At 41.2% G+C, this 23,660-nt stretch overlaps 1 protein-coding gene across 7 annotated transcripts in view; it reads right to left on the minus strand.

The window, feature by feature from the left end:
• TTC7B (tetratricopeptide repeat domain 7B) overlaps window positions 1–23,660 on the minus strand; it is a 275,379-nt gene that overhangs the window by 146,219 nt on the left and 105,500 nt on the right. For 3 of the 7 annotated variants that reach the window (XM_055097944.2, XM_034938006.3, XM_034938004.2), the window contains exons 6-7: window positions 8,080–8,158; window positions 2,546–2,718 (exon numbers count right to left, since the gene is read on the minus strand). In XM_055097944.2, the coding sequence (XP_054953919.1) occupies window positions 2,546–2,718; window positions 8,080–8,158 (252 nt within the window). Of the gene's footprint in view, window positions 1–2,545; window positions 2,755–8,079; window positions 8,159–23,660 lie in introns of all 7 variants that reach the window. The other 4 variants (XM_034938005.2, XM_034938003.3, XM_034938008.1 and 1 more) reach the window with 2 other exon arrangements.

Below are 23,660 nucleotides of genomic sequence, written 5' to 3' on the forward strand. Positions count from 1 at the left end.
AAAATCCCAGCTGCCTGTTTTTTTTTTTTTTTTCAAAAATGGACAAGCTAAAATTCATATGGAAATGCAAGGGCTTGGGAGACAGGAAGGTGACAGCTAAGAGGTGCTGGGTTCATTTTGGGGGTAATAAAAATGTTCCAATCATGGCGATGGATGCAGAACTAGGCAAGTATATTAAAAGCCACTGAATTGCACACCTTCAATGGATGAATTGTATAATATGTGAATTATGTTTCAATAAAACAGTTTTTTTAAAAGCTGATCACGTGTATCCATGTGAACTGAAACTTGTGACTCAGTAGCCAGTGCTACTACGGGAATGCTCCCTTTAATGACTGCATTTTCTGGAGCTGTATTTTGCTTCTGTAATTCTCCTTGTACACATGGGAAAACTGACATTAGAAAAGTGACAAAATCTGAGTGGTTCAGGAAATGGAGAAATGGCCAGCACTGTGAGCTTCTCTGCCTTCAAGGGGTGAGGCTGTACTGGATGGCACCCAAAGAGACACACAGCTCTGGCCATGTGTCAAAGCGGACTGGGGGAAGAGGGTGAGAATGGAGGTCCTTAATGCACCTGGCACCTTGGTTACTAAGAAGCATTTAAAGCAGGGGAAAACTTTAGAGTCTATTTTTATGATATAAATATCACTTAAAAATGAACCCCAAACCTGCTTCACAATGAGGGGTCAGCATTTTAAAAATAAGAGCATTGAAAATTGCTAGAACAGATGTTCTATGAATCCAGATAAGGACTAAAGAGTAAACACATATTGTGAATTAAGCAAACTCATGGTTCAACAAGGCTGTAGAAAAGGGGGATGAAAACTAAATTAAGATAAGCCGAGGGAAAAACCTAAGAATATGCTAACTCATCTGAATCCATGTAAGAAACACAAACTTGAACAAGAAGGTGACAAGAGAGAGAAATGCAAGCGTCAACTTAAGAGGATTATTAAGAGGTGGCAACCTTGAAGAAATGCCGACTCCTCTGAAAGTACAACAATCATTTTCAGATGTTTGAAATCTTGATCTTCAGATGGAGAAAGCGTGTAGTCACGCCATCTCTATTAGTGCTTTCTCTGGGACTTCAGAAGCAGCCACCTCATCCTCTCAGCTGTTTTTCTAATTTGAAAACATGGAAAAGGTCTTCAATATTTATTCATGTGTGTTCCCCTTTCCTTCACACAGAGATTCTGAAAAGCCATCATGTCTTGTCCTTACAAGAACAGGCAAAGGCCAGAGTGGTGGCTCATGCCTGTAATCCCAACACTTTGGGAGGCCAAAGTGGGCAGATCACCTGAGGTCAGGAATTCAAGACCAGCCTGGCCAACATAGTGAAACCCTGTCTCTACTAAAAATACAAAAATTGTCCCAGCGTGGTGGCTCACACCTGTAATCCCAGCACTTTGGGAGGACAAGGCAGGTGGATCACGAGGTCAGGAGATCGAGACCATACTGGCCAACATGGTAAAACCCCGTCTCTACTAAAATACAAAAAATTAGCCAGGCATGGTGGCACGCACCTGTAGTCCCAGCTACTTGGGAGGCTGAGGCAGGGGAATCACTTGAACCTAGGAGGTGGAGGTTGCAGTGAGCCGAGATCACGCCATTGCACTCCAGCCTGGTGACAGAGAGAGGCTCTGTCTCAAAAAAAAAAAAAAAAAAAAAAAAAATTAGCTAGGTGTGGTGGTATGTGCCTGTAATCTCAGCTACTTGGGAGGCTGAGGCAGGAGAATCGCTTGAACCTGGAAGGCAGAGGTTGCAGATTGCGCCACTGCACTCCAGCATGGACAAAAGAGCCTGACTCCATCTCAAAAAAATAAAAAATAAAAAAAATTTAAAAGAGCAGGCAAATATGGGAATTCAAGACTTGAATGGGAGGCATTGAGAATGAGTCAACAACCATTCCAGCCTCCCAGCCCTTCTTCTTGTCTCTCCCTCCTCTGTCTGGCTTCCCCTGGCCTGGGGAAGGCTCATGCTAAGACTATAGTGATTCTCTGGCCCATTATCCTCCAAGGTGATCAAGTCTCAAATTTAAAACTTAAAAAAGATAAAGAAGTTCTAAAGACACATCACCTTCCAATCACTTGCAAATATTAGATTCTCCTTCTTATATCTAGTTCCATTTAGAACAAGATTTTAAACAAAAGGATCAAGGAATTGCTGAAGAAAAGAAATGTTAGATGGGTGAGATCGATGTTAGATGTTAGATGGCTTACAGATAGCTTTATTTCTGATTGCTGTCTGATGCTGAGGTCTTATAATAAATGGAAAGAAAATTCCAAAAACCAATAGTGATGGCTGCAAATGGCACCAAGCACTGAGATGAGAGCATTCTCCTACTTAAAATGTCCCTGCTAGTGCACAGATATTTGCTGAAGTTACGAAAAGTAATGAGGAATCTCTACTAAACTGGAAAATGACACTTGTTCATTTGATTTTCTTTTAAGGAAAAAATCTACTCTTGTACTTCTCATCATCCTTGAATTTTCCCAAGTTTCCCTCCCAACCCATAACCTACAAGTGAGGACATCAACTTTCATACTTCTCTCCTGAGTAGACACGGGCTCTCCGAGTGAGAGTGTAGGTTTTTGTGTTTGCTCCTTTGCGGAGAGGATCGTCCAGAGGTGACTGGCACGGTGGATCCTCCAGAGGGTTCCAGTAGCTCTGCTCACACATACCCCGCAACAAGATCTCTGCCAGCTGCCTGGCTATTGTCTGGGAACATAAACGAGGAAAAGCATAGCCATGAATCTATTTTGTATTAGTCATTCATTCAGTCAGTCAATAAATATTTATATCATCACATTGTGCTAAGCACTACTGCAAGGCTCATAATTAAAAATTTTTCTTTTATGATGGTAATCATACCAGTTTATGACAAGAAAGAAAAGAAAATAAGATTCACTAAGATGTTTGAACACTTAAAAGGTTCATGTACTTCAAATGCCACCCCACCTGTCACACTCTGGAATACTAAACATGTTTTATACCTGAAACAACTGAAACTTTTGGCTAAGCCCTTTCCCAAGAGCTCTTATAAATAACAGGTGAGCTGCAGATATTAGCATCACTAATGATGTGTGCTTAACCTCAAGCCTGGCAAAATGCTTGTACTCAGCCTAGATAATGCTATCCCTGAAAAAATTATCCTCACTGACAATCCGATGTCCACTGTAGACGTCTTCTTTCTTAAATGTACCAATGGCAGGGCCTATACATCCCACCCCCGAGGACTCAGCACCTGAGTGTCTATTCTCAGTGCATCCTGGGCTCCTGGCCCAGAGGTTCTCACTGGCCTTGTGCAATAGGGAAGGCAAAGTGGGAAATGGTTCCCGATCAAGAAAGAACTTTCTTCAAAGCTGGATGGGTATCCCCTTCTTCACAGTGAAAACCCAGAAACATCTGGATCCTGTCCTCCAAGTTAGATGCAGATTAATATGCTTCCCAAACTTCTGTAATTCCACTGCCTAAAACAGTACGATGTATAATATAATGTATGGGGGAAAAGAATGTGTGGTATGTACTAAGAAGTGTTTTGTTGACTGATGCATGTCAGTTCACTTAGCTTGTAATCTTCCAGTAACGAAGAAGAGGATAAGTAATTAAAAAAAAAATCCCTCTGAAAAGAGAAGCACTGCATCCCAGGGTAGTTCACTCTACCCATGATCAGCCAGAGGTGGCATCATAAACCAGCATGGTTTTCTACCAGGTTTTAGCATTCTTTGAAGATGCAGACAAAGACTGCTGATCTTCTGAGAAGGAGACTTTTTAAAAAAAATAAGTAAATGTTTCAGAAGAGGGCTTTGCTAAGCTTTCATCCATATGAAATCTCTTAAAACACCACAAGGAAAGTTAAATTCAACCAAATCACTAACAGAGTGCTTTCTGATAACCACTGGGTAAAGGCAAATTTTCTTGATTATTCCCAAGTAAGACCCATTGGCATTAAATGTCTATAAAAATGTGAAATTAAATGCACTCTGATCATCCCCAACTGAGCAATCTGTAAAGATCTCATAAGAACACAATTTTCAGGACCTAAACAGCTCCTGAACTGTTTTCTTAAACCTTCCATTATAGTTTCATTTTGATCTCATTGCAGTCATATAAGCTAATGACTTTTGCTGGAAACTTCAACTGGCAAAAATAACTTCCAATCACTATAGCTGAGAAATAAGTGTTAAAAGGAAAAAAAATGAACGAGGAATTTCATTTTCTGAATACATTTGCCATGGAGGGATTTTAAAGTTGTAAAAATTTCTGCCCTAAACAGTTTGCTTGTTCACTACTAGATAGCTCATGCTAGGTCTCATTTTCCCTCAGGGTATTAACCTTCCCGAGAGATTTTTTAAACATGGGGTTTTGATGTGATTGCATATTTTGAAGACATCACTTCACCAGTTCTCTACCTATTAAGAAGGCCATTTGGTTATGTCCACTGAAAGCTCAAATGAAGTTCAGAAAAAAACAATAAATATGAAATTACCAGCAAGATCACCAATATCTAGCATACTTTTTACTTTTTAAACTCAACATACATTTAGCCTGTAGTTTAAATGCATCCAATTGTTGGTAACTATAAAATAAATTCAGGATCAAAGGAGAGAAAGGTGGGAAGTGGGCCTGAAATAAGACCTGGATGTTTATGTACAAATTTGGTCATTAAATGCCCTTTTTGTGTGTGTATGTGTTTTAAAACTTGTGATGAAATTCACATAACATAAAAGCCACCACTTTAATTATTTAAAGTGTACAATCCAACAGCATTCAGGACACTCACAATGTTGTGCAACCATTAGCACTATCTAGTTCCAGAACATTTTCATCACCCCAGAAGGAAACTCTATATCCTTTAGGCAATCACTCCCCACTTCCCCTCCCTCTCAGACTCTGGGAACAACCAACATGCTTTCTGGCTCCATGGATTTGCCTATTTTGGACATTTTATATAAATTAAAGTATGCGATATGGGTCTTTTTGTGACCAGCTTCCGTTACTTAGCATAAAGTTTTCAAGGTTCATCAGTATCATTGTGTATGTATCAGTACTTCATTCTTCTTTATGGCTGAATGATATTCCATTGCATGGATAAACCACATGCTGCTTATCCATTCTTCAGTTCTAGACATGTGTATTGCTTCCAACTTTTGGCTATCATAAATAGTGCTGCTACAAACATCCATGTACAAGTTTTTGTTTGAACATCTGTGGTTTTTTTTGTTTGTTTTGAAACAGGGTCTCACTCTGTCACCCAGGCTGGAGTGCAGTGGTGCAATCACACATAGCTCACTGCAGAACACCTGTTTTTAATTATTTGGAGTATATACCTAAGAGTGGAACTGTTGAAAATATACTTTCAAATCCTTCTCTGCTATGATCTCACACCAGATAGAGTTTACAAAGCAACTTTTCCATCTCATAAGAATATTATAAATTTGCAATTATCAGCTAATCTTAAAAAATCATAGTTTTTAAGGCTGATGGAAACACTGCTTATGAATGTCATTAGATGGAGAAACTTTCTAACGTCCAATGTAAATCAAGATACCAGTGAGAGTCAACAATATGAACAAATGCTCCATACTTAAGCAATTTTGAAAAACTGACTTTTTAAATGCGCTTTTAAAACAATTACGAAAACACTTGCCAATTCAGTCAGTTACTTTCATTGTGCTTCCAAATCTTGGAAGAAGCTGTTCATATTGACCAGTTGGGAAGTTTTATGAATACGGAGAAGAGGTAAATTTGAGAGAAAAGACAGCTGGCAACAACTTTTATCCATATTCTTGTAGGTTCTTTTGCCTTGAAGAATCCTAAAAATGGAAATATTTTGTTTGAACTTCTTAAGGCACCTATAAATCATATTGATATTTAAGTAAATTTTGAAGGCCAACTGAGCTCTTGGTGGTGGTGATGGCAGGGTGTGTGTGTGTGTGTGAAGTTGTCCATCCTGTCTCACCCCCATAATTCTAGGAAAGCCCAGCTTGGCCATCTGGCCCCATGAGTTGTACGTCCACCTCTTAAAACTCTGGAGACACCACAATGAAGTCATTTCCTATGACATGAATCTCTTAGCCATGCCCAACTGAATAATCTCCTACAGCATTTAAAGGATTCATGATAAAGAAAGGACAAAAGTATGGGCAATAAAAGATAAATTGCAATCTTACATGAGGTTGTTACATCAACTGTGACATGTGGCATTTGCTTAGTTTTAATAAGCACCAGTCCTCCACTCAAGCACCCACTGGCTATGGCTGTGTAGGGCAAGTTATAGAGGTCTACCTAATGAACGTCCCTAGACAGGAAAGTGAAAGGATTAAAAAAAGAAAAGAAAGAATTCAAGTCAACAGGAGAGCCAAATTGCTAACCAACCAGTTAATTTAACTATGTTGTATATTTCTCTTCCAAGTTTTATAGTCAATATAATTAGCCAAACAACTAGCAGCCCTCGGGATCCAATCTGCCTTATTCTGTCTGGGTTTGGTATGAATCATAAGCATACACCAACCCCTCAACACCCTGGCAGCCATGAGGGCCTACATTCTACCTGCCTTAACAGGTGCAATTCTCAGGTTTCAGCAGAGAACGCTGCCAACAACACAGGAAAGGATGCTCAAAATCATTAGCCATCAAGGAAGTGCCAATCAAACCACAATGGAATATCACCACACTCCCACCAGGATGGTTACACCTAAAAAGATAATAACAACTGTTGTTGAGGGTGTGGAGAAATTGGAACCCTCATAACTGCTGGTGGGAATGTAATATGGTACAGCTGCTTTGGAAAACAGTCTGGCAGCACCTCAAATTGTTAAACACAGTTACCATATGACCCAGCAATTCCACTTCTAAGTATACAGCCAAGAGAAAGAACACATAAGTCCACACAAAAACTTGTACATGAATGTTCGTAGCAGCATTACTTGTACTCGCCCAAAAGTAGAAACAACCCAATGTCCATCAGCTGATGAATGGACAAATAAAATGTGATATATCCACACAATGGAATATTATTTGGCAATAAAAAGGAAAGAAATACTGATCATGCTGTGACCCAGAGGAAGCTTGAAAGCATTATGCTAAGTGAAGAAAGCCAATCACAAAAAGACTACAAATTAGTCAGGTGTGGTGATGCGCGCCTGTAGTCCCAGCTACTCGGAGGCTGGGGCAGGATGCAATGAGCCAAGATTGTGCAATTGCACTCCAACCTGGGCAACAGAGCGAGACTCTATCTCAAAACAAAAAAACAAAACCACAAATTGTATCATTCCAGTTATAGCAAATGCCCCAAATAGGCAAATCCATAGAAACAGAAAGTAAATTAGTGGTTGCCAGGGACTAGGGGGAGGGGAAAATGGGGATTGACTACTAACGAGTATAGAGTCTCTTTTGGGGGTGATTAAGATGTCCTGAAATTAAATATTAGTGATAGCTGGACAATTCTGTGAATATGCTAAAAACTTTAAATGAGTAAACTGCTATTTATATATTATAAATATATGTCACATAAATATCCATTATGACACAGAAGTGAAAGGGCTTGCGCAAGTTCACAAGCCCAGTGACATATATGTATAATACATATATGTCACATATATTTATTATAAATATATGTATAATATATGTCACATATATTTATAACACATATATGTCCCATATTTATTATAAATATATGTATATTTTTTATTTTATTATAAAATATATATATTATTTTATAATAAAATAGGTATATTTTATATACATTTTATTTTATATAAAATAAATAAATATACATATAAAATATGTATATTTTATATACATTTTATTATAAAACATGTATATTTTATATACATATCTATGTCACACATACAATATATGTGACATATATGTATATAAATATGTCACATATATTTATAACACATATATGTCACATATATTTATTATAAATATATGTATAATGCATATATGTCACATATATTTATAACACATATATGTCACATATATTTATAATACATAAATGTAAAAAAATATGAATGTAAATACCTATGAGACAAGTGCCCTGCTGGCCTCAATCAAGTCACTGTTCACACTTACCATTCGCAGGTTTTGAGTCGTTCTTGTTTCAACTGCTCTGAGAAGCTCTCTAAATCTTCCGACTCCTCTTGTCAAGTTCCTGTGTGGACACAGAATTTGACGGTTTTCATCTGGCATGTATTAATATTAAATATTTTATATGCACGTTTCAATGCATTTTGTCTGCATAAAAGCTGTTGGCTAGATTTTAAGCAAACGATTACTCTGCACATGCCTAGCCATCTTTGGTTAAATGAAACATTTGACCTAAGATTGATGGCCTTTTGTGTTTTCTAACCCCTAGCACATTTTCTCTAAAAAATAAAAATTTGAAAATCAGTTGAAGCCAACAAATTAAAAAGCAAGATACCTTAGAAGAGTCTGTGTTCAAACTCTCAATGGCTCTATAGAGTGGGACTGAAATCTATATTTTCATTTAAAAGGTGGGAGACAACACTGGGCAACAGGGCACAGGAATATGAGCAAGCACCGTGTGCAACATGGGTAAGGATAAAATATGAAGACGGAAGGCACAAAAAAACAGGAACTCCACCAAGCAACCACTCTGCATCTTTGAGAACATAAACTTATCAAACCCAGTAAATTCATCAAACCAACCCTCCTCCAAACCCCACACTGACGAAAAAGAAGCAAAGGGTCAGAGGCCCCTTCTGAGAGCGAGCATGTGACAACTGGAACCCGAGCTCCCTGAGTGTGGGCAGAGCACACCTCATCTCGCTGCCACTCACACCCCACAGGGACACATTTGGTGACATGTTTCATTAAGAGACAAATAATTATTTTGTAACATCCTGGTCAATATTTTCAAGCCCCACTTGTCCTCTCTGAAAGCTGCATCCAGCCTGCTGAGCTGGGAACGCTCCCCAGCCGGTCCCTTTACATTAAGCACCGCCACCACCTATGACATAACTCGGCGATATTTATAACCTGCTCATTAGAACATATCTCATCTTTCCAAAAAGCCACAGTGTGGGTCAGCCAGTGCAAACGTGTCAGCCAGCCTCTGCAGGCCGTGGCAGATGCTCTAGGTATTTGGCTCTCTTCTTGGATGACATTTTGAATCATGCAAAGATATTAAATCAAACTGAATGTGGGTTCTGTAAGTTACAAGCACTCATGAGGGCTATTAATTCGCATCTTATACCTACATGACATCCCAGGGCTCTCATGCACAAGAATGGCCCCAGAACTTTAAGATAATGATTTATTGGCATAGGTACATAAATACTCCCATAGTCCTCTCACCCACACATATCAGATGATATCAGATCAGAAGCTTGATGGTGGCATAAAAAGAGAAGCTGTGCTCAGGATGCCAAGCAGCACTAAAGGAAACCTAACAGAGACGTGAATAAAGATTAGGTAACAGGCCCTGGGACATGCAATCTACTCTGCTTTCTCCTTCATTTGTTTTTATGGGATCCATGTTCACAGGCAACAAAGTACATTTGCTTTGGACTGAAGCTCAGTTCTCTTAAGTAACACGGCGGGAAGGAAATAGCTACAGCTAAACAAAGGATGGGAATGGATATGGTAGTCTAACTTTGTTCCAGAATCACGGATTAAACTCCTACTGGGTAGAGAAGGGATGGTACTTTGAATTGTATGAAATAAGCTGTGACTGAGGCAACATAAGTGGAGACCCTGGTTGAAGGGGCTGATTTACCAGGTAGAAATCAGGCCTGGAATAAGCAGTATCAAACCTAAATATTGTAACCCAGGGAAGCCTACAAATAGGAACTGGTCATTAAGAATGTTTCCAGTGTCCTAGGAAACAGAGTAAGCTACTTAGACAGTTACAGAAGCACAGAATTTTCCAGCTATAAATGATCCAACAGAATCTGGTCCATTATGACACAGAAGTGAAGGGCTTGCTCAAGCTCACAGGCCCAGTGAGAGAGTGAGCTGGGAGCTTTCTACCATACTCTGTTACCTTCCTGGGTACACATAAGCTCTAAAACAGAAGTGTAACTCTAGAGGAAGGAACAAAATATGAATCCAAGAGTTCAGGTCTATGTTTTGCATCATTAATATGCAAATTACTTCATATATTTATAACATAAATTCTGTGTGTCCCAGTGATGACAGCTAATAAGATACTCATTACTGGTCCAAAACTGGAAAGAAAATCCGTTGGCCCAGGTGAAGAAGTCCAGTGAATGCGGGTAATGCCCTGGGCTGCCGAAAGAGATCAATGACGGGTAGAGAAATTCAATTCCCCCGTTAAGGTGCAAGACGGTTTCTCCCGTGCAGGACCGAGGCCCTCTGGTGGAGGAACGGAGGAAGTCTCCGCCCCGAAGGAGGCCAGGCAGGATGAGGCAACACCAGCCACTGGGTGCGTATTCCCAATTAAGCCTTTGAAGCAAATACAAGTTTTTCTCAAACTGTTTCCAGTTTATTCCTGGAGAGAGTTTAAGATTCAGAAGCAAATTCTTCCTCAATCTGGGAAGCATCTGCTTGTAAACAAAGAAGCCACAGTAACCACAGAGCTGAGAAGGCCTGAAGCTACAACCCATTGCAATGAATACGGCACCCAGAAGGGTGCCCGCCCCACCACAGATCAATCGGACAGCAAGAAGAGGTGAAACAGGCATATCTTAAAGTGCCCAAATGTAAAAGCATGATTCCCAGGAAATCCTGTCTTCCAAACATGTTTAAATCACATAATTTTATTCAACTAATCGCTTCCACTGTTGCCATGAGAGCAGAAAAGGAAAAATGTTCAAGTACACGGATAATCAGAACAAAAAAAAGAGGAAGTTAACTTGCAAGAATTCTATTCCAAATGCTATGAGATAACCCAATTTGAGAGAGGCAAACAAAACCCACACGATTGCTCTCATATCTTCAAACTGTTAGTTAATTCTTAAAATGTTGAGATCAATTAAGTATCTAAGAAGGAACTGTTGCTTAAAACTCCACTCAAAATGAAGATAAGAGCGCCAAGGAATCTCCCAATCTCCCTGTTTTGAGGGTTTCCACAAATCCCTGACATTAGGTCATTTATTCCATTTCAACACCCTTGCCTGAGAGAGTGCAATGATGTCAGAATTCATTATGGTAAACTATTCTCAAAACAAATGTTCCTGCCAGCATTCGCGCAGCGGGCACTCTGGCAAGCTGTCAGAACTTGGGGTTCATCTCCTGCACTTTACTTCACAAGCTTCCTGAGCTGGGTGCATTTCCTTCCACTTGGAATGGTTCCCAACAGCTCGGCTGGGACCAAGGAGGAAAGGGCCTGCAGGTCCCCGGAGCACCAGCTGCTCATTCCGCCTGACAGGCAAAGCTCTGCTTCGGCTCACCAACATCACTGTCCTCAGCCCATTATGGAGAGCTCAGGCCAGAGTCCCACAGCCTTGCTCTCATTCAAATCCTTGTTTTTCCACTGGCAGGAAAGCCTACCACTTTTCATGGGGACATAGTCTACTCTTCCCTTGACCTACTTCCATCTTTTCTTCTCTCCTATCTTTTCTATCTGGTTTTATCCTCCTCCTGCTGAACCTCCTTCCAGGGCTTGTCTGCTGATTCGCCAGCATTCAACCCTCCCTCTCGACCCTCTGTCCTGGCGATAGGTTCCAGTTCCCCCTTGGGCCCCATGGCAGCACCTTTCCAGGCTCTGAAATGTACATTCTAACGTACAAGCTTACCGCACCTGGTTTCGTCCTGTTCTATGACTCTGAACCACATTCTCGGCTCTTTAATATTGCCATCTGTCCCTCTGTAATCAAACCAAGGAGGAAATGTAAATGGGAAGAAAGCCAGAGCTCCAAAATCAAAATGGAAAACCAAGGCTAGAGAAATTTGGGGACATGAGAATCATTTCAGCTTGTAATGAGTGGCTACTTCAATAATAAGCTCAATACATTTTTGTTGTGTTGTTATTTCTCCTTTTATTTCTTGGGAGTAGGGTGGGAAAAGACAATTCTTCCCTTTAACTTGTCCTTCCAAATTATCTTCAGACCTCAAAATCTGACCCAGGCACCAATACACTTAAATTCAATATCACCTGTCATTGTCGTGGAAACTCAAAGTAGTAGTGTGAATAAAAGACTGGGTCAATTTCCTGGGTAATGAGGAAAAGGAGGCCTGCTAGAGTCTATTCAATATTTTTTTCTCTTATGTGGCTGAGAATCTTATAACTAAAGATCAAACACAATAAGTCAACCCAGTAGATCTCAAAGAGCAAAGAAACCATCTGCCTTTCTCCATGTTTTCTTCTCACCAACCAGCACTCCTGAAACGCTGAAGCACTAGGTTACTTCCACAATGACTGAGCAATGTTTCTCAGCCGAGGCTAGGTTGGTCCCTGAGGACACACTGTTGAGCAGGGGACACCGTCCCTGCCTCAGGGAGCTTAGATGGCTTCACATCCCCACAAAAATGTAAGTGCCTCCAAGACAGAGGCCTTGGCTTTATTCACTGACATAACCCAAGCCTCTGAAACAGAGCCTGGCATACAGGAAGCACCCAATTAATATTTGTTGAATGAAAAAGAACCATCATGAGCCGAATGAACCAAGACAATGAGGGGATACATTTCCTACCCGTTTCTTGTCTCCTTCTTTCTCACTGAACACAGTTCAGCAGGCAGCAAAGCACTGCACTCTCTTAACTAGAATAGCCTAGTATGCCCTCGGGGGCTTTGCTTGTAGCGTGGAGACCTGGGGGAGCAGTACTCCGACACCAGTGGCATGCCCAGCCTAGCAGTTTCTAGAGAGCTACGTGGATAATGGAGATTTTGAGGTTTTTTAAAGAAAAGTTCCAGGCATTTCAGGGAAACTTTCCTGCCCTTGTGCCTTCACACTTGCTCCTCTGTCTGCAGGGTCAAGACCCAGGGCTGAGGCCAGCCTAGATAGCACTTTATACCTTTCCATACTGATTTTCATTTGAGTTTATATCTGTTCACCAACCAAACTGCAATCATTGTGAAGGCAAAGGCCCCCTATGTACCCACCACTCCTTGTCTCAACTGCCTTACAGGGCCAGCCAGTACCAGTGACGTTTAACAAGCTGGGCACCCCCAAAAGAAAGAAAAGAGTGAGCACCATCTTATATTCCCAGACTCCTTTCCCCATCTCCTTGCTGAAAAGAGTTATCTCAGTTACAAAGGGAACAACTAAAGCAGGTACTTGGTATACCATGAGATACATCCCATCATCATATACGTATACCCTTATGGTATGTATCTACTTTTCCAGAGTTGTAAGTGTTGACAAAGACAATGTCATTCTGGATATTGTCAACACTTACAACTCCGGAAAAGCAGATACATACCATGTATCTTCTAGGTCCATCACTTTTAGTTCTCAGGCTTGAGAATTTACGTAACCCTTAGTATCATCTATCTTGAAAAAGGCTGAAATCAAAACCAGATACCCAGATCTGGAAAGTGGGAGAAGAACAGATACCCTTCACAGTCCAAAAGGACACTGTGGCCGGCTGTCAGGGAGCTGTTTTTCCCAGAATGGAGTCCAGCTTCCCCCTCTGTACATACTCTCCTCCTCATATCCAATGACACGCATTTGTGAAGACAGATGGCTTGCTGCAGTCAGGGGCCAGGGATCAAACCCACAACCTTGGCCTCGTTAGCGAAGGGCTCTCTCTTACCCACGGAGCAAGCCAGCTGCAGCCTGGATATAGTGACAGAGGGTGTGACAGCCATCCACGCCGGGATGAGAACAAGCAGGCGAGGCTTCCGGATGTCTCACCTCAAATCTTATGAGAGCTGTACTGGGCTTAACAACATTTTTTGGACTACCTCAGCAATTGAGGCTTCCTCGTGACAAAAGCAGAGTCAATTATACATTTGGTCAGCCAGCCAGGCGGCACACAGTACAGGGAGTAGGGACTATGGCCCAGGCAGTGTAGGTGGCACCAGACACATAAAGTCGAAGAAGTCACAGAGTGGCTTCTTGGAGTTCATACTTCATGGGCCAGGACAGGAACACATAAACAAGTCCTTCCAACAGGAGTGCACAAGGCCTGTGAATGAAAGGTGGCCAGACTGCTCTGACAGCCCAGCCAGAAGAGCAACTCGCCTGCCCTTCACCTGTCCCCTCCACTCCCCTAAGCTCCGAGTCTCTGAGAAACAGCAAGTGTAGAAAGCCTTGCCCCATCTCACATCCTTCCTTTCAACCTCTGGGAATGAGTCAAAGAATATCAGTACTCATTCCAAAAGAAACATAAATATATATACACACAAATATATATTTCTCTCTCCATATATATCTGTGTGTGTGTGTATATATGTGTATATATGTATGTGTGTGTGTGTATATAGGTGTATATATGTATGTGTGTGTGTGTGTGTGTATATATATATATGGAAAGAGAGAGAGAGAACACTCATACCTACTATGCACTAAGAAGTGAGGCACAGTGAACGCAATGGTAAGCCAGTCAGCAGACGTGAGACCTCATGAACTTGTATTTTAATGATGTTCAGTTTAACCCTAATGGTATCCAAACACACTTGGACTCCTCAACCTAACAATACTCAAAACAAACCAATTGGAACTTATCTATCATATAAGGATTGTCCTTCGCCCGGGAATCCATATGCTTATCTATATACCTGAATGTAAAGAGACAAAATAGAGTCATGGTTACAGACCCTGGAGTCAGACAGCATGAGTTCAAGTCCAAGCTTTGCCATTTATTAATTGTTGACCTTGGGCAAGTACCTGTGCCACAGTTTCCTTATAAAATGGAAATAACAACTGTACCCACCTCATTTAACCATACCCACCTCACTGTTGTAAGAATTAAACTAGTCAGTAACAACTGTATCGCCCTCATTGGGTAACTGTACCCACCTCACTGTTGTAAGAATTAAACTAGTCAGTAACAACTGTACCCACCTCACTGAGTAACTGTACCCACCTCACTGTCGTAAGAATTAAACTAGTCAGTAACAACTGTATCCACTTCATTGATTTGTTGTAAGAATTAAACTAGTCAATACATGTAGGAAGTGCTTTTTAAGTAGTTGCCATTATTACTTCTGTTAGCCTCAAAACTCTATCATTGTTTAAAAAAAAAAACTTTTGGAATTCTGGAATCTGTTTTCCAGTCAATTTATAGCATATGAAAATCTGCTTTACTTCTTTAAAGTCATTTAATTTTGAAGGAAAAAAGATATTCCCCAGTTTGATTCATTGATCCTCTTTGCTATTTACTGAAAGTCTACCATGTCCCAGGAACTCCCTATGTAATTCCCAGGTCTGGCTCACAATGACAAAAGACAACCCATGTCAGGTAAGAACAGTAAAAAACTTTCTCTGGGGCCTTGTGGTCACCCTCCTGGGAAATGATGTGACATCTCCTAAGAGTGCTGGTGCCCCTGACGGGGGCAGGGGAACAGTCTCCAGCCATGGCTTTGGGGCGGGGCACGGACAGATGACCGCATGTCTGGCAGGTGTGAATCCTGATTGCTCCATCACACTTAGCACAGTGAGCGTGTGGAGACTGTTCTGAGTTCATCAAGAAGGGCCACATCACACTAAAAAAATGTGAACTCAAAAGTGAACCACCAAAGCTTTATGAGCCCATAACACAAAGCTGGAGAGGAAAGCTCGCCACTTCCACTGGGGAAGTGTCTGCTCCAAACCTGGCTGGAGCTGGAAGGCAAGCATGAGGGCGGGGTCCCCGTCAGCCTGCTTCATCAGACGGGGCTCAATTAGCTGCACAGAACACTGATGGGCACAGGCCAACAATATTCATTTTTAACAGTCCAGAAAAGTGCAGAAAAAAGACAATCTGGAAGGTAAAAATGTCCTGCTAACAAAATGACTTCATTCATCAATTCTGAGTGGCAAAGTCACAGGAAAAGAACTTCTGGCCACCCTGTCCATCCCCTCAACTGGGCTATGGAGAGGAAAAAAAGGCAGAAAGGATGTCAAGGGGAGGAAAGTCCCTCCAAACGCACCACAAGCACTTGAGCTGGAAGTTCGAGTGTGAGGATAAGAGTGCAAAGTTCACTTCCATTCAATTGACAGGAGAACTGCGTTTCCAACACAACTCTGGGGACCACATTTCAAAGCTAGAACAGTGAGAAAAAAATCCAAGAGGATCATTTGAAAGAAAGGAAAAAAAAAAAAAGACCATTACATGTGCAGGGGTCAGCAGTCCAAATGGCTGCAGAAGCCAAGCAGGTAGCAGAGGTGGGTGAAGACAGACTGTGAGACGACAGGCGTCACAAGCCTACAGGCCTCCAATTCAAAACCATAACATAGAAACTCAACAGGGAAGGGAGGCTCTTTGCCATTAAATTGGTAAATAAAAGCCTCTAATATTTTTCTTGGGGAAACAAAGCAGTGCTGCTCAGTTTGAGGCAGCACAGTGCCGATGGGATTGTCACACATTCTCAGGAGTGGGACCAGATAACCCGCTTGGGCCTGGGAAAGGCAAATCTGCTGGGGAGAGAAGACAAAAAGGGCAAAGGTTGAGGAGGCTCATGAGAAGAAGGACCGGAAGTGAGCATGGAATGTGAGCCATCTGGGAACATGGCAAGGGGAACAAGTACCAGATGCCAGGCATGCACTGAGATGGGGAAGGACTGGCCAACAGGCTTCACCTTTTCTCTTCCTCATCTGCAAAATAGGACTAACACCTACTTGCCATACGCAATGAGATGGCACCTGGAAAGCTTCTGACTCCATGCTCAAAAACACGTGAATCCCCCGCCTTTCCCCAACCAGCTGCTACGTCCCACCATCCCGCCCTTCATTCCACATACAAACATTTACTGGCTAAAAGCCAAAAGCAGCCACTGGTGTGATTGTGAACCTTTGGTTTAATAGAAAACAGTGCAGAATCTGAACTGGTTTCTATGATGTACTACACTAAACTCTTCTTCTCAATTGTAGCTTTATACATGAGGAAACACAGGCTTAGAAATAACAGGGAACATGCCCATGATCACACAGCCCACAGCAGAAGAGCTGGGATTTGAACTCAGGCCCTATCTGATGCCAGTGCTAAGGAAAGGTGAAGATGATCCCTGTCGTGCAGAAGCCTGCAGTCAAACTGGAAAATGTGACTATCTCCTATGACGCAAAACAAAGGCATCCCAGGGACAGGAGAGCAGCCCAGGAAGGCTCCCAGCGGCACAGGCCAGCTGAAGTCTCTGAACCTAGACACATCTGGCTGCAAAGAACGGGATGGGATCCCACTGGGAGTGGGTGACAAAGGGGTAGCAGAGAATTTATGCTGAGGCGTCTGAGCTTCACAGCAGAAACAGGACTCAGAAGAAAGATGGTGTCGGGGAAAAAGACTAATATTGATAAGATGGCGACAACACAGAAGATGCTCTGACCACAAGTCAACCCTCTGAAGTCAGTTCTTTCATCGCACAGCACCTCATTTATTTGGCTTTCCCAGTCAGAGTTCACACTCACTCACTCCGACGCGAAGCTCAGGTTTACCTTGGCTCTATCTACAGAAAAGAAAAAGCTTTGCTAAGCACATCAGCAGAGCAAACATGATCTGTGAGGAGAATATTTAATTTGCTCAGGGGAATAAGCTATTTCAAGCCCCTCTAAGCCATCCAGAGGAGCTGCCATTTACTAAGAAACCACTGACATGGTAATTAAAATTACTCCACTCTCTCATCAAGAAAGTCCCCACAAGAAACTGGGCTTCTTCAGGACAGAGACTGGGTCCCTCCCACTAGGATGGAGTATGATCCAGCTGCACACCTACTCATGTAGCTGTTGTGAGGATGAAAGGGCACAGTCACTGCCCAGGAAAGGTCAGCCATCATCTTCTTCTGAGATACCACTAACTGGTTCCATGCCATTCCCCAACTCATTATTCCAGATGATCTGCCAGCCAACCTAGTGACACAGGCAGGAATTCGTTACTCGCAACTGATAAGGAGGGAAACTGAGCCCCAGAGAGAGAAGAAGGGAGTCTGGCCCAACAGCTCTAGGAGGGGCTGAGCCAGGACCTGACTCCCGGCCTCTGGGTTCCCAGGGCAGGGATTCCCTCCCCTGCCCTCTGCTGGGTACTGTTCTAGCCCATATTTCATTGACCCCCCTCAATTCTTTCTTAATATTTTATTCGATAAAATATAGATACAGAAAGTCATATAAAACAATTGTATGGCGTAGGGGACTATTAGAAGGCACACACCATGTAACCACCACCAAAAAAAATAAAGACACCGCCATTCACCACATGCCAATGAACAGCCCCCTCCAACTAAAAGTAACAACTACCCTGACTTTTCTGGTTAATTGCTTTGTTACTCAGGTAGGCATCCCTACACTATAGCCTTGTCCACTTCTTTTCACTTGACGATTCTTCAAAATCGCTCTTACTTTACACCTTCCCCCTACCTCTTTTTCTTACAACTTATCTGCTAGAGAAAACCTGAACTGTTCGGCCTATAGAGTTTCCCACTAGCTAGAAAACTGCACATTCATGCTACAGTTCAATACATGCCTCTGTTCTCTGTATTTCCTGCAATTTGGCAGCTAGATCCGCAGGCTTGATCAATTCAGGGTCGATCCCTTTGGCAAGACTTCAGCAGTGTTGTGCTCTTGTTCTGACATTAGCAGCCCTTAGTATTCAACACTTTCGGCATCAATCTCCTGGGAGTTACTAAGTGGTGACATTCTAATTCTCCCACTGCATTTTCATTTATTAGCTGGAATAATTTTTTTTTTTTTTGAGATGGAGTCTCGCTCTGTTGCCCAGGCTGGGTGCAGTGGCGCAATCTCGGCTCACTGCAAGCTCCACCTCCCGGGTTCACACCATTCTCCTGCCTCAGCCTCCTGAGTAGCTGGGACTACAGGCACCTGCCACCACACCTGGCTAATTTTTTTGTATTTTTAGTAGAGATGGGGTTTCACTGTGTTAACCAGGATGGTCTCGATCTCCTGACCTCATGATCCACCCGCCTCAGCCTCCCAAAGTGCTGGGATTACAGGGGTGAGCCACCACACCCAGCCCTGGAATAATTTTATAAGATGTTTCATCTAATATTTGGCTTTCCAGTGGCTTAGTACACATAGTAAAATGTTTTATGTTTTCCATTTATTTGCTTAGTTTTCAAAATACTGAATTAGAACTCATGAACTTAAGCTCATTTGATTAGTCTATTGCGATTTTTACCCTTCTTGAAATTCAAACTATCCTATATTTGACCCGAGTCCTTTTAAAATGACCTAGGAATCTTTGATAGCTTCTTCGCTACACGGATGTAGGTAAAGGTGTTCCAGGCTCATCTTATACATTTCCTGCCCCAGAACTGGCATGAGGTTTCTTTTATTGAAATCTGATACTTCAAGATCAAAATCTAGGAGCTAGGGATGTTCACTGCTAATGGTTCAGTCACCTTAGCGAGAACTCTCTCTCTCACATATAAACACATACACACATACATGTATATATGTGTGTATATGCACATGCATATACATACACACACATACATAGACACAAATACCTCAGATTTCATACTGATATTTCCAATTTGATTATTCAAATTCAGGACTACAGTTTTTCCTAGACTACTTCTATCTTAAATCTGCTTTTTCCTTTCTTCCATAGCAAGAATATTCATTCTCAAGGACACAGGGGATGATGGAATTCGAACATTCCATAACTATTTAGTTGCTTTATTCCGTGTTATATGAGAAGTTTCAGAATAATACTAATAATACCACCATCAATTATTTTCATCATCTGTTATCAGTGATCTTTGATAATACCATAATTGTTTGGGGGTGCCACAAACCATGCCCACCTAAGATGGCAAACTTGATCAATAAATGTCATATATGTGCCCCACTGACCAGCCATTTCCCCATCTCTCTCCCTTTCCTTGGTCTTCCCTATTCCCTGAGACATAATATTGAAATGAGGCCAATTAACAACCCTACAATGGCCTTTAAAGTTCAAGTGAAAGGAAGAATTGCACATCTCTTACTTTAAATCAAAAGCTGGAAATAATTAAGATTAGTGAGGAAGGTCTGCCAAAAGCCAAGATGGGCTGAAAGTGGGGCCTTTTGTACCAAACACTTAGTCAAGTTGAAAATGCAAAGGAAGACTGCTTGAAGAAAATTAAAAGTGCCTACTCCAGTCAACACACAAATGATAAAAATAATTTTTTAAAAAAAGCAAAAGAGCCTTATTGCTGATAGGGAAAAAGTCTGCATGGTCTGGATAGAAGATTAAACCAGCCTCAACATTCCCTTAAACCAAAGCCTAATCTAGAGCAAGGCCCTAATTCTCTTCAATTCTTTGAAGGCTGAGAGAGGTGAAGAAGATGCAGAGGAAAATTTGAACCTGGCAGAGGCTGGTTTATGAGGTTGAAGGAAAGAAGCTGTTTCTATGATATAAAAGTGCAAGGTGGAAAGGTGTGGTGGCTCACGCCTGTAATCCCAGCACTTTGGGAGGCCGAGGCGGGCGGATCACGAGGTTAGGAGCTCGAGACCAGCCTGGCCAACATAGTGAAACCCCATATCTACTAAAAATACAAAAAATTAGCCAGGCGTGGTGGTGGGTGCCTGTAATCCCAGCTACTCCAGAGGCTGAGGCAGGAGAACAGCTAGAACCCAGGAGGTGGAGGTTGCAGTGAGCCAAGGTCACACCACTGCACTCCAGCCCAGGCGACAGTGTGAGACTCCGTCTCAAAAAAAAAAAAAAAAAAAAAAGTGCAAGGTGAAGCAGCAAGTGTTGATATAGAAGCTACAGAAAGTTATCCAGAAGTTCTAGCTGAGGTCATTAATGAAGGTGCCTATAGTAAACAACAGATTTTCAATGTAGATGAAACAGCCTTCTATTGGAAGAAAATGTTATCTACGACTTTCGTAGCTACAGAGAAGTCAACGCCTGGCTACAAAGCTTCAAAGGACAGGCTGACTCTCTTGCAGGAGCTAATGCAACTGGTGACTTTGAGTTGAAACCAATGCTCATTTACCATTTTGAAAATCCTAGGGCCCTTAAGAATTATGCTAAATTGACTCTGCCTGTGCTCTGTAAATGGAACAATAAAGCCTGGATGAAAGCACATCTGTTTACAGCATGGTTCACTGAATATTTGAAGCCCACTGTTCAGATGCACTCAGAAGAAAGGATTCCTTTCCAGATATTACTGCTCATTGACAATGTACCTGGTCACCCAAGAGCTCTGATGGAGATGTATAAGGAGATAAAAGTTGTTTTCATGCCTGCTAACACAACATCCATTCTGTAGCCCAAGGGTCAAGGAGTAATTCTGACTTACTGTTTACCATAGATAGTGATTCCTCTGATGGATCTGGGCAAAACAAATTGAAAACCTCTGGAAAGGAATCTACAATGAACTCAAACAAATTTACAAGAAAAAAACAAACAACCCCATCAAAAAGTGGGTGAAGGATATGAACAGACACTTCTCAAAAGAAGACATTTATGCAGCCAAAAAACACATGAAAAAATGCTCATCATCACTGGCCATCAGAGAAATGCAAATCAAAACCACAATGAGATACCATCTCACACCAGTTAGAATGGCGATCATTAAAAAGTCAGGAAACAACAGGTGCTGGAGAGGATGTGGAGAAATAGGAACACTTTTACACTGTTGGTGGGACTGTAAACTAGTTCAACCATTGTGGAAGTTGGTGTGGCGATTCCTCAGGGATCTAGAACTAGAAATACCATTTGACCCAGCCATCCCATTACCAGGTATATACCCAAAGGATTATAAATCATGCTGCTATAAAGACACATGCACACGTATGTTTATTGCGGCACTATTCACAATAGCAAAGACTTGGAACCAACCCAAATGTCCAACAATGATAGACTGGATTCAGAAAATGTGGCACATATACATCATGGAATACTATGCAGCCATAAAAAATGATGAGTTCATGTCCTTTGTAGGGACATGGATGAAGCTGGAAACCATCATTCTCAGCAAACTATCACAAGGACAAAAAACCAAACACCGCACGTTCTCACTCATAGGTGGGAATTGAACAATGAGAACACATGGACACAGGAAGGGGAACATCACACACCGGGGACTGTTGTGGGTTGGGGGGAGGGGGGAGGGATAGCATTAGGAGATATACCTAATGCTAAATGACGAGTTAATGGGTGCAGCACACCAACATGGCACAAGTATACATATGTAACAAACCTGCACGTTGTGCACATGTACCCTAAAACATAAAGTATAATAATAAAATAATAATAATAATTTCTCAACCTGAAAAAAAAGAATATTTATGAGCAATTACATAATTTATATCTTAAAGAGTGGTATTATTTTATAATGCTTTTGTCATGGCATAAGTCTAGCATAATATTAATTGACATCAACCTTATTTATATATAATTTATGTTTGAGGGCTCAAATCTAACCAGTGGCAAATCCAAGTTTATGTAAAAATTAAATCTCTTCTAATGAGTGTAATTTCATGTGCATTTTTATAGTTTCTCTTTCGTTAAAAAAAAAAAAAAACCTTATGTGCCAGAAAAAAAAAAAAGAAAAGAAATTGTATTTTCAGGCTGCTAACTGTCAATATTTTGGATAAACTTTTCTACTTGAAAAAAAAAAAAAGAAAACCTCTGGAAAGGATTCACCATTCTAGATACCACTAAGAACACTTGTGATTCATGGGAGGACATCCAAATATCAAGAAGAACTGGAGCTTGGAATAAATTGTTTCTAGCTCTCATGAATGACTTTGAGGGGTTCAAATCTTCAGTGGAGGAAGTAACTGCAGGCATGGTGATAATAGCAAGAGAACTAGAATTAGAAGTGGGGCCTGAAGATGTGACTGAACTGTGGCAATCTCATGATGAAACTTGAATGGATGAGGAATTGCTCTTACAGATATACAAAGAAATAAGTTTCTTGAAATGGAATGTACTCCTGGTGAAGATTCTGTGAACACTGTTGAAATAACAACAAAGGATTCAGAATAGTATATCAACTTAGTTGATAAGACAGCAGTAGGGTTTGAGAGGATTGATTCCAATTTTGAAAAAGTTCTACTGTGGGTAAAATGCTATGAAACAGCATTGCATGCTACAGAGAAATCTTTTATGAAAGGAAGAGTCCATCAACGTGGTACACTTCATTGTTGTCTTATTTTAAGAAATTGCCACAGCCACCCCAAACTTCAGCAACCACCACCCCATCAGTCAGCAGCTATTAACATCAAAGCAAAACCCTCTACCAGCAAAAAGATATGACTTGCTGAACGCTCAGATGACTGAGCATTTTTTAGCAATAAAGTATTTTTTAACTAAGGTATGTACTCTTTTCTGGACATAATGTTATTGCATACTTAACAGAATACAGTATAGTGTAAATATAACTTTTATATGTGCTGGGAAATCAAAAAATTCATGTCACTTGCTTTATTGACATTATTGTATGGTCTGAAACCAAACCTACAATATCTCTGAGGTATGGCTGTATTCAAACTTCTGAAGAAAAAACAAAAACAACAACATCTTGTCAATCAAGAATTCTCTATCCAGTAAAACTATCCTTCAAAAATGAGGAAAAAATAAAAACATTTCCACCTAAGCAAAAAGTGAGAGAATTCATTGTTAGTAGACCTGCCCAATACAAA

Source organism: Pan paniscus, chromosome 15 (genome assembly GCF_029289425.2).
Source record: "Pan paniscus chromosome 15, NHGRI_mPanPan1-v2.0_pri, whole genome shotgun sequence".
Classification (NCBI taxonomy): Eukaryota; Metazoa; Chordata; class Mammalia; order Primates; family Hominidae; genus Pan; species Pan paniscus.